The following is a 13459-nucleotide window of genomic DNA, read 5'->3' as shown; positions in this document are numbered from 1 at the left end:
TCGCGTGAAATATATCTTTTTGCCTTGTTTGGGCTGTAGCGCTCATGCCATGAAAAGCCAGAAATAAAGTGTCCCAGCATGAATCGACCATCTATAGAGCCATTCGGTGCAGATGTCAGATTGTTCAACAAACCAGAACACCGCTTCAAAAATCCCAACCTGACGTACTTTCGAGTTACTGGCCATTTCGCGCGGTATATACCTTAAAATCGAAATAAACAGTCTTTTACCAGAAGGGCCAAAACGTTACCGTTATCTGCAGCTTACTTCTGCATTTAGAATTCTGCCTTCCCAAGTAATGTATTGTTCGGGCTATATCATTCGCACTGAACAGATTTAGTCAGAAAAGCTATAGTCGGGTGAATAATTTCGGGTGAAGTTTTTTCGGGAGAATTTCGGGTGAGGTTTTTCTTCAGGGAGTCCGTACCCGGTGGATAGTCTCCACCTGGTCCTAGTTTACACTTATAACATTTACATGCGCAGCACATTCCAAAAAGAAAAAAAAAATGTCCGCTTTAATCATATAGCAAAAAACAAAAAAAAAAAAAAAAAAAAAAAACAAACGTATTCTGTTTTTCACAAAAATCCATCATATGTCGTCATCATGTATGATCTTGAAGAACCAACTCCTGTCTCATCTGTAGATCTTCGGCACCGCTTAAAACTAAAAGTTTTAAACATGTGTCTGCGGGATGGAGTCAAAAAACACGGTACACCGGTGTAGCATATTGAGACACATTATTGCACTCAAAAGAAAGGCTATTTGTTAAAACTTGTAAAAACACACTGAAAAAAAAAAAAAGTGCAATAGGGGATTGCTGACGAGTCGCAGTGGCCTGAACAACCTTTGCTCAGAAACATTTTCTTGGCAATGACGCTCTCGTTCGGTGCGACGAAAACATAGCAACCGCACGAACAAGCGGTTTGCAACATCAACGAGACCCCCGAGTTTTGCTCGATGGTGCACGACAGCGACGAAGCAACAAGCAAGAGAGAGGCGCTCTTTCTTTGAAGCAAGGAGGTATTTCAACGTCCTTGCTTCGAAGGGTCCGCGAGGGAGTGACTCTCAACCTTCGGTACGGACGCCAAGTTGGCGTTCGAGCTCCTTGACGCGTAATAAGTGCATTTGAGAAAGGCCCTGCTTGCGCCCGAACAGCGCTCCTCCAAGGGTCGCTGAATATTCCGAGACCGGAGAAGGGGGAGGGGGGGGGGGGGGGGGTTTGAACTTTGTTTACGTTTAAGCTGACAGTTGGGTGGGAACGACGCATTCGCCGGACCAATCAGCGGCCTCCCTTTCATCACGTGACCCCGTTCTCTCTGAATGAGTATGGGGCGGGAACGCGTTCATGTGGTGAAAGATAACCGCGTGACCGATCGTCGACAAACACGTAGCTTCCACTGCGCTGTCAGCTTAGGGGGGAAAGGAACGGAGGCTGGTGACGAGGGGTGCCACAAGAACCGTTCCGTCCCAACACGTCGGCTCGAAATAGCCCGCGCAAGCTTCTTTCTTTGCTGCAACTCGCTCCGCCGCGCCTCCAAAGCCAAACCCCGACTCCGAGATATTCTTTTTTTTTCTTTTTCCCGTTAATCTTTGCCAAGGTTGCTTGCGTCGCGCACCTTCTCGCGCGACATTTTTGTCCGACGCGTCAGCAGCGTTCGTCACCTCCGAAGTGAGCTCAGAGGAGGGGGCAACAAAGCCGGTCAAGGCCACACAAAGCCCAAGAAGGGGCCTTCTCTAAAGCCTAATCGCCCCCCGTCTACAAATCCTCCGTCCTTCGCGTCGCGCGCGTACACACGGCACCGGATTAACGCGGCTTACGAAACGAAAAAAAGAAAATGAATAAACGCCGAGGAGGACGGAGGAAGGAAACGAAATCGTTTAGTTTTCAATCCCCGAACACGCACGGGTTTCAGGGGAAGACTTCGCCAAGAGAACCGGCCAAAACACCGCGCGCGTCGCCGCGACGGAACAAACCGCAGCTGCTCTCGAAACCGGCGACGCACCCGGCGACGCTTTTTCGGTTTTCGGCGACGCGCGGCGGCGGTGCGGCGGCGCGGCCACGCCGACGGGGGCGACGCCAGCGCCGCCGCCGCCGCCGCACCAACGCCCCTCGGCCGAAAAGCGGCGGCGCGCGCCGCGAATTTCGCGCCCCCTTCACCCGTCAATCACGGGCGCGACCAATGGAGACACGCGGGGGAAACTCCTTCTTTCCCACCCGCTCTTCCAGCGGGCTCCGCCCCCTTTTTGGCGTTTCTCCGAGCGTTTCGGCGTTTCTTGCTTTATTTGTTAGCGCCCTCTCTCTCTTCACTTTCCTCCTCTCCCCGCCTCGAGCCCCCTAGCGGCGCGACCGCGCGACTCTCCGTCGAGCCGGCGGGCTGTGCTTGCTCGCTCGTGGAGAGCGCGGCCGAAGTCGGCGTATTCAGAAGCCGCCGGGGGCTGGCCAGGCCACGCGCGTTGTGTCACCCGACTGGACCACGCCGAGAGAAGCCAAGACTGCCCGCTTTACCACGCGGAGTCGCCGAGAGTTTTGTGCTACGCCGCCGCGAGTTTTTCGTGGTCCGGCGCCCCAGCTGACGACGAACGCGGCTCCCAAGGGCGTCCCGACCGGGCCCCCTCTTCTCCAACGTGTGCGTACCACCACCGAGCCGGGTCGCGGAAAGTATCTCCTTCACCGGACGAGTGCTGTGTTTATCTTTCATTTATGGGATAGTTTTTTTTTTTGGCCATTGTGATTGTCTTTCCATGATCGACTGATTCGGCGGCTGTGTTGTTGTTTTTGGTGTGTGTATTTTTTTTTTTCTCCGGTCTTCATTTGTGCGTGTGTGTGGGTGTGAAGTGCGCGAGAACCCGGCGTGGCTTGCGGAAAGGTGAAAGTGCCTGTGAACTGCTCGGTACGGACGAGCAAACGTGGTGTCGGTTAGCGGCTGCCTGCTTTCTGATTGGATCGCGAGATGTTGATTGTTTGAGATTGATTCTTTGGGCGAGAGTGTGTGAGAGGGACGACCGTTTTCTTTTGACGACGCGCGACGCGTGAAAGCGATACAAAGGTGAACCACGTGCTAGATGTAACTAGTTCCAAATTGGCACCTAGGATAGCCAAAAAGAAAAGGAAAAAAAAGTGCGGCGTGGGGACGAGATTCATTGGTTACGGGGGACGATGATCCGGCATCGCGATACCGACAGGTGACTTTCCTCCCGGCTTGAAACGTAGGTCCAGAGAGAACCAAAAACTAGGGTCGTAACCTCCCAACCAAAAACAACAACAAAAAAAGAGCAAAATTACTTCGTGAAAGCAGCGCACCGCCACCCTCACCACGTGATTCCGTCGCTCGTTTTTCTGGCCGTTACCGAGTGGCGACTTCACGGACGCTTTCACGACCGGCGTCACGACCCCGTCGTCCGTGTGTGCTCGAGCCCTGAGCGCGGAGATTTCGTCGCAAGGGAAGGAAGGAACCTAGGGGGAGTTTGGTGTCCACCGACCGAACCACGGGCTTCGCTGAGACGAGTCTTCGACATCTCGCTCCTCACCCCCCACTTCGAAAAGAGGCCAACGTCAACCCCTCCACCTCGATTTCCACCGCTGCTGGTTGTGAAGTGAACGCAAATCACCTCTTTTTTTTTCGTTTCGATCCGTAAATTCGCAAGCGGAAGATAAGTTTTGAACCGCGTCACCAAATTCGGGTCATCGACCAAAACAAAAAGAAGAGAAAAGTGTCCTCCCGGATTATCCATCCATCCAAGTCATCATCCCGGAGCGCGTTGAAAGTGTGTTGTGTTGTCGCTACTCAGGAAGTCTTCGCTCCGAAGCTCGCTGTCGCACCGTTTGACCTGCATCACATCGTGTTCTTCGACTCGTCGGTTCCGAGTTGGGTCTGTCCGACCGATTCTTTTTTTTTTTTTTAGATATTTGTTTTTCGCCCATTCGAGGGTTTCCGTGGCTGTGGTTTTTCTCCTTTCTTTGTGCCGCTGTGCTCGTCGCCGCGAAAACCGTGAAACGGAACACCACGGCTCACCAAGAAGACCAGTGACGTCATCTCTGACGTTTGGCTTCCACTGAGGATGGCGCAACGGGTGAGCAGTGACGCTTTCTTGCCAGTTCTTCTGGGCTCGTCATGTATACATACGGGGACTGAAGCAATGCAGTGCCTAATTTTGAGTCGACTTCAGTGTGAGCTACTCGCTGAGCATCACGTTAACAAAGTGCCAACCGTTTCTTTTTCTTTTTTTTAGGGGCTAAGTATATTTTTTATCTGGTAAGCGATTCGCCCCCCTTAAAGTTCTGTGCGGAAAAGTTGACTCATTGGATTCCCCAGTGTGTTGGGGTGTAAACAAACTCTCACATTTGACGGTGTAAATGTTTGTTTCACGTCATTGGTGTTACCATTACACCTCTTGCATGTGAAGTCATCGCGCGATGCCGGTTGTGAATGCCGGGTGCCATATTTTGGGGGGTAGTCTTTGATGAATAATCTTTGTCGCCGAAAATATATATATATATATATTTTTTTTTTTTTCGTGTAAGGAGATTTTAGAGGGTTTTCCTCGAAACCACATTTCTGTCGTTGTACAAGTGTTGGTCTCACCAAGTTATACTGAAATGTACCTTTCACCAGAACAATTTTTGAGCATCAGGGACCCACGAAAGCACACTACGATTCTAGGCAACCGCAGGTGTCTGCGATGCAAAGCGACATGCTTCATGAGAGCACTTGTCTGTGTCGTTAACTTCTAAGGAGCAAACGCCGGGTAACATGATTATAAACAAATACATCTTCACGTCGCGGTCGTAGCGGTGAAATGTATGGTTGGAGTGAAAAGTATAGTACAACAGGACGCGCGAAGTCCCAATAAAAGTTCAAAGAATATTCCAGATAAACCACTGATTGCGTACAAAAGACATGGCGTGTTTGTTTAATATAGATGTCTCCCAACTTTCTGGCTTTGGATTAGGTGTCGTATCTGTCGCAGTATCGAGGGCCGGAACAAAAATAGTAGTTAGAAACAAAAACAAAAAACGACTAAATAAATAAACCTAGATAAGCATTTAAACATAGATATGAATATTAGAGTAACTATTACTAAAAACCTACGGTGAATGAATATATATGTATACTTCAACTTGAAATTTAATATTTAGCTAATGATGACATTACACGACAGTTGTGGCCAAGAAAACTCGCCAGGCATGCAAATCAAAGCGCGTGGAAATTTAGCACATTCGCGTAGTGCAAAATACTAGAGAGAGTGATAAAACTATGCGGAGGGCAAGTTGTCTGCTTTTTTTTTTTTTTTTGCAGGAGTATCGGTGACGTCAGAAAAACGCAGAGCTCTGATTGGCTCCGATCGAAGGATAGTGAGTAGACCTCAAAGCAAGCTGCCTTCAGGTCTACCCACTATCTTTCATTCAAAACCAATCAACCAGTAAGGCTGACAATACGGAATAATTAAGGCAGAGGACATTAAGCACCCACGTGCACGGTGATGCAAAGACATTCTAACGTAGCTAAACAGACACGAAGTAGGGGGAGCGAGATTGTGCACGCAGGCGATGACAATGTTCAACGAATCAATATGGCGAGAGGGCCCGCGTTATGGGTGCAGTTATTCTATAGTTCCTTATTGTATATATCTTCGTTCGCATATTTGAGGCAGTGCCTGCAGAATGTCTATGGTATGAAGTAGTAGCAGTATGTACCGCAGCTTAACGTGTCATCCCCGAGGGTATATATATTAACACCTCGCGCAGTTTTGAGGATGAACACTATATGTGTGCGTACTCTTGACTCGTTTTCTTTTTTCTTTTTTTAGTTCTTATTTACGTGGGTTCCCTATCTGGTATGCGGGACGAAACAATAGCGAGGCGTTTCACCGTGGAATATGCGAGAAAATATAGGCGTGGCGGCGTGAGGCAAAACAATAATGTGTAACAATCACGCTTTCATTGTTTTTTTTTTTTTTTTTTCGTGAACATTTTTTAGCGGCGTGGAGAGATGAAAACGAAGTTTTAACGCATACCAATAGCGAGTGACGACATTCGAGAGTGACTGCGTCCTTGTGTGAAAAGGTGTATAATCTACAGTGCTGACAGGTGACTTAGAGTCGCGGGTTGTTTCGAGACCTTAGCGTCCTATTATTGCCCGGCAGCTGATGAGATTGCCGAGTTTTTGCCGATGAGGTCGCCGAAAAACCAATCGTGAATACGTCAAGGCCACGCTCGGCGTCCATTAACCTTTTGTCGACTAGAGTGGTCGAAGAGAAAAGTGGCACGAGTCCCAGAATTTTTTTTTTGTTACTATTTTTAGTCGTTAAGCGACCAGCCCCGTTAACACTGCTGATGCGGTTAGTAAGGGTCGCCCTTTTCGCTTTCCCTACGTTTTGTTTCTATCTTCCGTCTGTCAAACCATAAGATCATGCTATCAAGTATTTCTGAATAGCGAAGCAATCTCTATTTTACCTGTATATATCGCAGAATCAAAGCCACCGGTCGTGTGTGTGTGTGTGTTATGTTTTTAAAATTGTATTTGACGCTGTTTTGAAGATTATTTTTATATACTATAAACGACTGGTTTTATGTGTGCTCAATATTTCGTGACTTTTCGAACTGTCAGTTTGGGGAATATTTCGCAGGCGCGAAATGTTTGCGATACGCTGTTACAAGGTGGTCTATTCGCGTGATAGATTTTTCGCGATATTTACTGAATCCCGCAAAAATTCACACATCATCCAGACAAATTATATCGTTTAGAGTTTAGTAAAGGCAGGCGTCAGCTAAGAAGGCATTCTTCAATTAGGCCTTCTCTGGAGGCGGGCTTAGTGTCGTTATCACCGTCGATACCCAAGTGTATCCCCCTATCAAAAGTTTCGCAGACGAATTTAATTACCTTTCGTCAATGATAAGCATTTGACCAATCTTACCGATACAATTGTATGAAACAGGATCGCAAGGTGTATGAAAATCTGTATGAAAAGAAAGTAAACCGCCCGACTAAGGCTAAGTGAACGCCCCTTGCGAACATGAGTGAGTTTTAGTATCGTCAATACGGGAGAACGCAAGCACTGTGTGTTTGCGTTAGTGCTGCGTGCTCCACACTGCGCGTGCATGGAGCCCAAACTCAGTGGTGGAACGGCTGCGCCATTTGCGCCATTTTGCGCCAGACGCATTTGTCCGCGCCATCCTGCACCATTTCGCGGAAACTGCGCCACAGCCAATACTTTGCGCCATTATGCACCAAATCGCACAACGTGCGCCAAAAAAAAAAATTATTTTGTCTTCGATTTGGTTTCTATCGACTCGATTGGCAACAATGAGCGCGTTTAGCTTGGTCGGCCTTGCAATCCATTGCTCTGTTAATTCTTTCTGTGTATCCCGAGTTGGGAGCGCGCGAAAAACTCTGGGATCGGATTCGAAGCCCTACATCTGCAACATGATTGTTATTCTTCAACCATCAGCGGTTAAGCAAGTCGGCCGAAGTGAGGTCGAGTCGTTAAGCGTCCGATTGCCTGAGGCTCTGCGACCCGGGATCCGGACGTCGGCCAGTTGAAAACACATTAGCGAAAGATTCATTTTAGTACTTCATAGTTAGAAGTTGGAACCGCATTCCCGCAAGATAAATTGTGATTTGATAGAACTGAAACACGGTCCGATCCGAAACCTTGCCGGCCAGCAGCTCTCGCGCGAGTGGTAGATCTACTCGGCGTACATTAACCTTGCCCCTGCTTATCGCTTCAAATACGATAACTTCGTTAATCGTAGTCTGCTGCTTCGATATCGAGTTGCACAATAGGATAAACTCGAAATTTGTTGCCCTGTTCCTCCGTGCAACTGCACGTCCGTTTCTCACGCACGTCACGTGGTTCGCACATATAATTACTATGTCGAGCACGTGTGGGTTGTGCGATAAGCAATGCTGGTTTGCATTTTGAGCAGCTGAAAGCCCCTCAGAAAATATTAGGGACAGCATCTTCAAAAACATATGGTACTTGCTTTTTGGTTCTAATTAAGGCTCCCAAAGTTTCAAGTTCTCGCGTCTGTTACACTTTTAACTCATCTACCTAGGTTCCTAACCACTCATGTTCGTCTGTGCTGCTACGCACAACAGAAATTGCTCCCCTGCTCGTCTAAGACATAAGCTGAAGTGCCATGAAAACTGATCTGAGCTGCTCCTAGCCTGCTCCAGAACGTAGTTTTAGCTGCTCCCAACCTGCTCCAAAACAGCGGTTTCAGCTGCTCCCGTGGCTGATCCCAAATACATTTCATGAGTTCCACCCCTGAAACTGCGGTCTTAGATTGGCGCATGCCGACGACGCCTTTATGCAGCGTGGAGCACGCAATGGAAACGTACAACGCTTGCGTTTGCTCCTATGCGCAATACTAAAACTCTCTATTATTAAATCGTACACGAACTCTGAAATAAAGGAAACACGCCGAGTAGTAAATTTTGCCTATTGCGCATGGTCACTCTTGGACCGCGACAACCTTGTAAATTGCTTTTTTTTTTTTTTTTTTTTTTTTAGTTTGCACATTTTAGAACTTTTTCGTTCGATACTTCAAGGTTTAAGATATAAAAAAAAATCGCTTAAAAGAAAACATCTGCGTTCACAGTGGAAAAAAAAAGCTAGTGGTATTTACAAGGTAAAGGCTAGTAACCGTTTCTCATGTATGTTACTAGGTACTTAGTAACCGTAGGTAGTAACGGTCAAGCTAGTAATAGTTACAAGCCAATCTAGTATATTTTACTACTAGTAACTGGCACTAACTCTCACAAGACCAAGGTGGCGCTGGTCAAAGTAAAAAGTGGCAAAAAAGTATTGTCGCTGGGATAGATTTTTTCACGCTGCTTGCATTCACATTTGCACAGCATTTATTTCACACTAGCATACGTATCAAATTTGAACACAAGACCCACCACCTACAACATACCCGCGACGACACGCTAGCCCAATCACTTTCTCTACTGGCTACCCATGCGTCTTTTATACTGATAATTTGAAAGAAGTCAGTTGGTCAGTGACCACCTCGGCCGTAAACGATGTTAGAAATGTGGTGCTGCTTTCGGATCAGTATTCTTCTCCAATATTGTTGCTAAACATTCCAAGGAATAGATCTCTTACTAAGAAGTAACGATACAGGCAGCAATTATTTGCGACAGTCTATAAAACAGCGTCTCCATTGGTTCCCAGCAGCCATGTTCTCGCTTCCCCGCATAGACTGCCTCACTTTGCGCATGCGCGTATCCGTGGCAACCGCATCGTCTCTATGCCGTATTTCCGCGGTACTTCACGCTTTTACGGCTACTGTCACGACCAGAGACAGCTCCATAAAAATCATCCAACCACCGAGCACACACAGACCGTGAAGAAGACGTTCTTAGTGTCAAGTAGGAGCGAAGCAGCGAAGCTTCTTGGACAGCGAAACCGACGCCCCTAAATCGGCTGAACGATCACCGTCGAGCGGCGGATCCGGTGACGAGTGGACGCTCGTCACCGGCTCGTGAGGTTTATCTTCGGAGTAGACCACGTCCACACACACACACACCCAGTCGAGCGCACGAACATTACCTATGCACACCAACACGGGAACACGAGAACAGTACACGACACACGGCAAAAGCGACAGGTTCAGGTCGCAGAAATGAGCGTCTCGCAAACTCCGTGTATAACCCCAACCTGCTTGTCGTACAATGTTTCCAAGTGTCTCTTGCTAAAGAGAAATATATATGAAAAAAAAAAAATACAATAATAAAATTAAAGGAACCTTTCATGACTGCAAAAGTTTTGAGTACGTTAACGTGGCTATTTTCATCATAGTTAAAACAAAAACGAAAATGCAAACGCTTTAAAAAAATGTAAACGGGAAGGAAGATCAGGGGCCGCATGGTCATTGCATCAATGGCTGTGCCATAGAGTTACAATGTGCGCTAGACGTCCAACTGGCGCTAGTGTCTATGCGACTTCTGGGAAATAAACTGAAGTAGACATCAACCAGTCTACTTTTGCGCTGCTCCGGTGCATTCCTATGGGAAACCGTGCCTGCATTTTGCCTTTTCGAAGGAAAATAACATGGAACACTTTTGTTATTTGGGTCGTACCGAATAGTATGTGCTTTCATTATACCCGAGCCCCACTAGAGCGACAAACAGGAACCAACGACAGCGACAAGCCTCAAGCCAGAGTCTTTCGCAATTCGACAGACTTTGTAGAATAAAGGAGGCTATGCTCAAACACGATCATCATGCACTTGAGGGTATTTTTGGCAGGCTAGCAATCACTCGTGCTCATTTCATGAGCACCAAACGTCCAAACGCCTGCTGAAGGTACCATCGCGAGCATGCTGCATGTGTTTGAGGCTTGTCGCTGTCGTTTGCTTCTGTTTGTCGCTCTAGTGGGACTCGTGCATGGACATAAGGACAGTGCAATTTTTCTTCATTAGTGAACGCTGTTTAACTTCACTATATTTCATGCACAAACCTCTGTTACACAGGAGGTGTGTAAAAACAAGCGACAATTCTAAGCAAAATAACAACCAAAAGGAATATCGAGTGCGTTCAAGGCTCCACAGCATACCGGTCACTATATATATGAAAATGACCCCGTCTTTCATCTTTACCAGCGGTTAAAAACATTCAAAACGTAAAGAATGAAGTATATGAGCTATAAAAGGTGTCTCTTTTTATTGTTTTCTCTGCCGGGCAGCTTTTATCCGGCCCTTGTTCTCAAAGATTTCGAGCGTGCGGGGGATGCTTTCAACGTAGAACAAGTATCTTCGCACAGAGCAGAAAGAATAGACCAGTACTTGTTGAAAATGACTGTATATTGCGTGGCCTTCAATTTATTTTGATGGTACATTCACACGGAGTTACTGATCCAGTGTTACTGCGTACTTATTGCAGTCTCTCTTGGCTTTCCAGAAGTCCTTTGGTTCGTTTGGCACGTATATCCCTCGTGCCGAAAAGCGCCGACGTCGTGTTCGCGCTAACAGTGTCCGACAGTGCACATAAATACACGTACGAAGCCGTTTTATCACCGTTTTTAATGCAATTAGTTTGAAAGAAAAACGCCGCAACTGGCCAATTATATCGTGTGTCTGACTAAGAAATGTTCCTTTCTACCTAGTACGTACGAATTATTCGGGATATTTGCTCTTATAATCGAGCGCAAGAAGAAAATGCATTCACTTTTTTTCTATAGAAATGCATTACCGGAAGTCAATTTTCGACTGGTTGCTGTCTGCTTCAGTTTGCCGCAGCACACTAGTGCCAGTTGAACCTCTAGCGTACATTACAATTAGGACTCGGCTTTTGATCGATGAACCTACCGATTAATCGATGAAGGTTTTAATCGCTATCAATTTTTTTAACCGGGTAATCGGCAAGTTTTGACAAACTAAAAGGAAGTAAAAATTGAACGGTTTCACCAGGCGGATTTCGACGAGTACGCCTGTGTGAAAAGAAAATTTTAGGTATTATTGTAACCTAGAGTAAACTATAGGGGCGTGCTTTGTAACTTCAGACAAGTGCAGCAGGTTACACATTCCCCGGCCGCTTCATCGCCGTGGGAGTAACCGTTTAGTTCAGCAGAGGCTCTAGTGTGAACAATCAAAGGATGTCGCTCTTGGCGGAGCATATGAAGGAACACCTTTGCCACATCCAGCTGAAGTGATGACTTGTGAGTGTCTTTTAACCGTTCTCAACCACACATCGAGATTGATTCATATTCTAAATTCTATATTACGTCGTTCATCACCATGTTCAGCAAAATAATAATAAAAAAATTTATTTTGGCTTTAAACAAATTTATGGCTATAAATGAACGAGAGCGATTAATCGAGTAAAGGGTGGCGATTAATCGGGTGAAAATTTTTAATCGACACCCAGCCCTAGTTACAATGCTCCGCTCGCGGCAGCGCTGGACTCGACTGGAAAACGCGTTTCTTTTTTTTTTTTTTTTAAAGTCGTATTTTGCATGCGGTGCGTTCCTTATAACTCGGCACTTGTAGTATGTGTGTTGCTTAGGCATAGATTCGACGTTTGTCTTAGTTTCGTGGATCAACGGCAGCGAGGGCAGTTTTGCATTTACTAACCTTTTACTCCCCCTCGCGCGTTTGAGGTATAGTCAGTAAAAGCTAGTAACGGTCAAAAAAAGGTAGTAACTGCTCTAGTTACTAGATCTTTACTAGCTTTTTTTTTCTTTTGTGAATAAAGTGTGCTTATCTTTTTTGTGCACGAACACGACTGCCTTTTCTGCGAAGGTGCTCCAAGAAATCTGGAGCGTCAACTTCACTGCAAAGCACTTCGGTGTCTAATCGCCGCACCCTATACAAGAGTAATATCTCGGCGTATTGAAATTCAAATATAAAATTTTAACTTAAAAAAAAATGTTTTGGCATTGAGCGGTTTCCCATCGCAGGCTCTATTTCCTTGAGGCGTAAACTACATGCTTCGTACGTGACGTCATACGTACTAGCCCCCATTGGTATACTTACCATACTCCTGTGCCCGTAACTTCTGCAGCAAATATTTGGAACCATGTTCTGCTCGGCAAGGCTCGCCGAGAAGAACAAATTGCATGGTGCGAAATGTATAGACCAACTCACTGTTTACAAACAAGCCCGCGTTTGCCCACACCAGGTGTGGGCACTGCGCATGCGCAGAAACCGAATTCGAGTGAACAGAAGCGTCTGCGCATGCGCAGTGCCGTCGACAGCGCCACCGCAGCTGCGTGACATCGGGGACGCGTGTTGGTCTATATGCTCAGAAGGGTACGGGCGTATGGTGTACAGAACAATGGCGGTTTACGTGTCGCCGATGCAAGCCATGTACCATATCCAGGCTTGTCGTTCGGCGAGCAGCCTCCGCAGATTTGCTAGCGATTGGCTCACCCTGCTGCTTTGCAGGAAAAGGCACACCCCAGACTACTTATTGCGCTGATCACGCTTTCTGTTTCAACGGCCACGTTTACGTGGATACGACAAAATTGCGTTGAATGGAGAGGTGGCCAATCACGCACATCCGATCCTTCTCTCTTTCTCTCTCTCTATCTTCCTCTTGAATACCCAATCATTGCCGTCACATCTCGATTCGATGCAGGCGACTACGTAAACGCAGCCAATGTCTGCCCCCTTGAAGAAATTTCCTTAATTACACACTGTGCATCTCTCATCCATCAAGCACCATCCGTACTTGCAGTGATTACCTTGAACCTTTAAGGCTCGGGGACATCTTTGCGACGAGTTGAACCAACTACGAGGTGCAGTCTAAGGCCATAAGACTTGGGGTGACGTAGAGAGTCGCATCTGTGTGGGACCATCTGAAATCGATACCAGTCGTATGGCTTTCTAGATTTGCAGGAATCAAAACGAAAATTCACCCGCCGTGAAACGTTATTCCGACCCATAAGCACCGTGGGTCAACCTTATATAAGTAATAATACAAAGGTAGCTTGTTATTGAGTAATTTGTTG

The 13459-nt window shown here is 46.7% G+C and overlaps 1 protein-coding gene across 2 annotated transcripts in view; it reads left to right on the top strand.

Moving 5' to 3' along the window:
- Positions 1–2335: 2335 nt before the first annotated feature.
- The window catches only part of LOC8029488 (homeobox protein Meis1), a 356592-nt gene continuing 345468 nt past the window's right edge, over positions 2336–13459 (top strand). For both annotated transcript variants that reach the window (XM_042287647.1, XM_042287649.1), the window contains exon 1: positions 2336–4072. In XM_042287647.1, coding sequence (XP_042143581.1) covers positions 4061–4072 — 12 coding nt within the window. In that variant the 5' untranslated portion in view covers positions 2336–4060. The remainder of the gene's footprint in view (positions 4073–13459) is intronic.

The sequence above is a fragment of the Ixodes scapularis genome, unplaced genomic scaffold (genome assembly GCF_016920785.2).
Source record: "Ixodes scapularis isolate PalLabHiFi unplaced genomic scaffold, ASM1692078v2 PGA_scaffold10__122_contigs__length_95168666, whole genome shotgun sequence".
In the NCBI taxonomy this organism is placed as follows: domain Eukaryota; kingdom Metazoa; phylum Arthropoda; class Arachnida; order Ixodida; family Ixodidae; genus Ixodes; species Ixodes scapularis.
The sequence above is the reverse complement of the archived record's forward strand: the minus strand, read 5'-3'. Positions and strand labels throughout refer to the sequence as shown.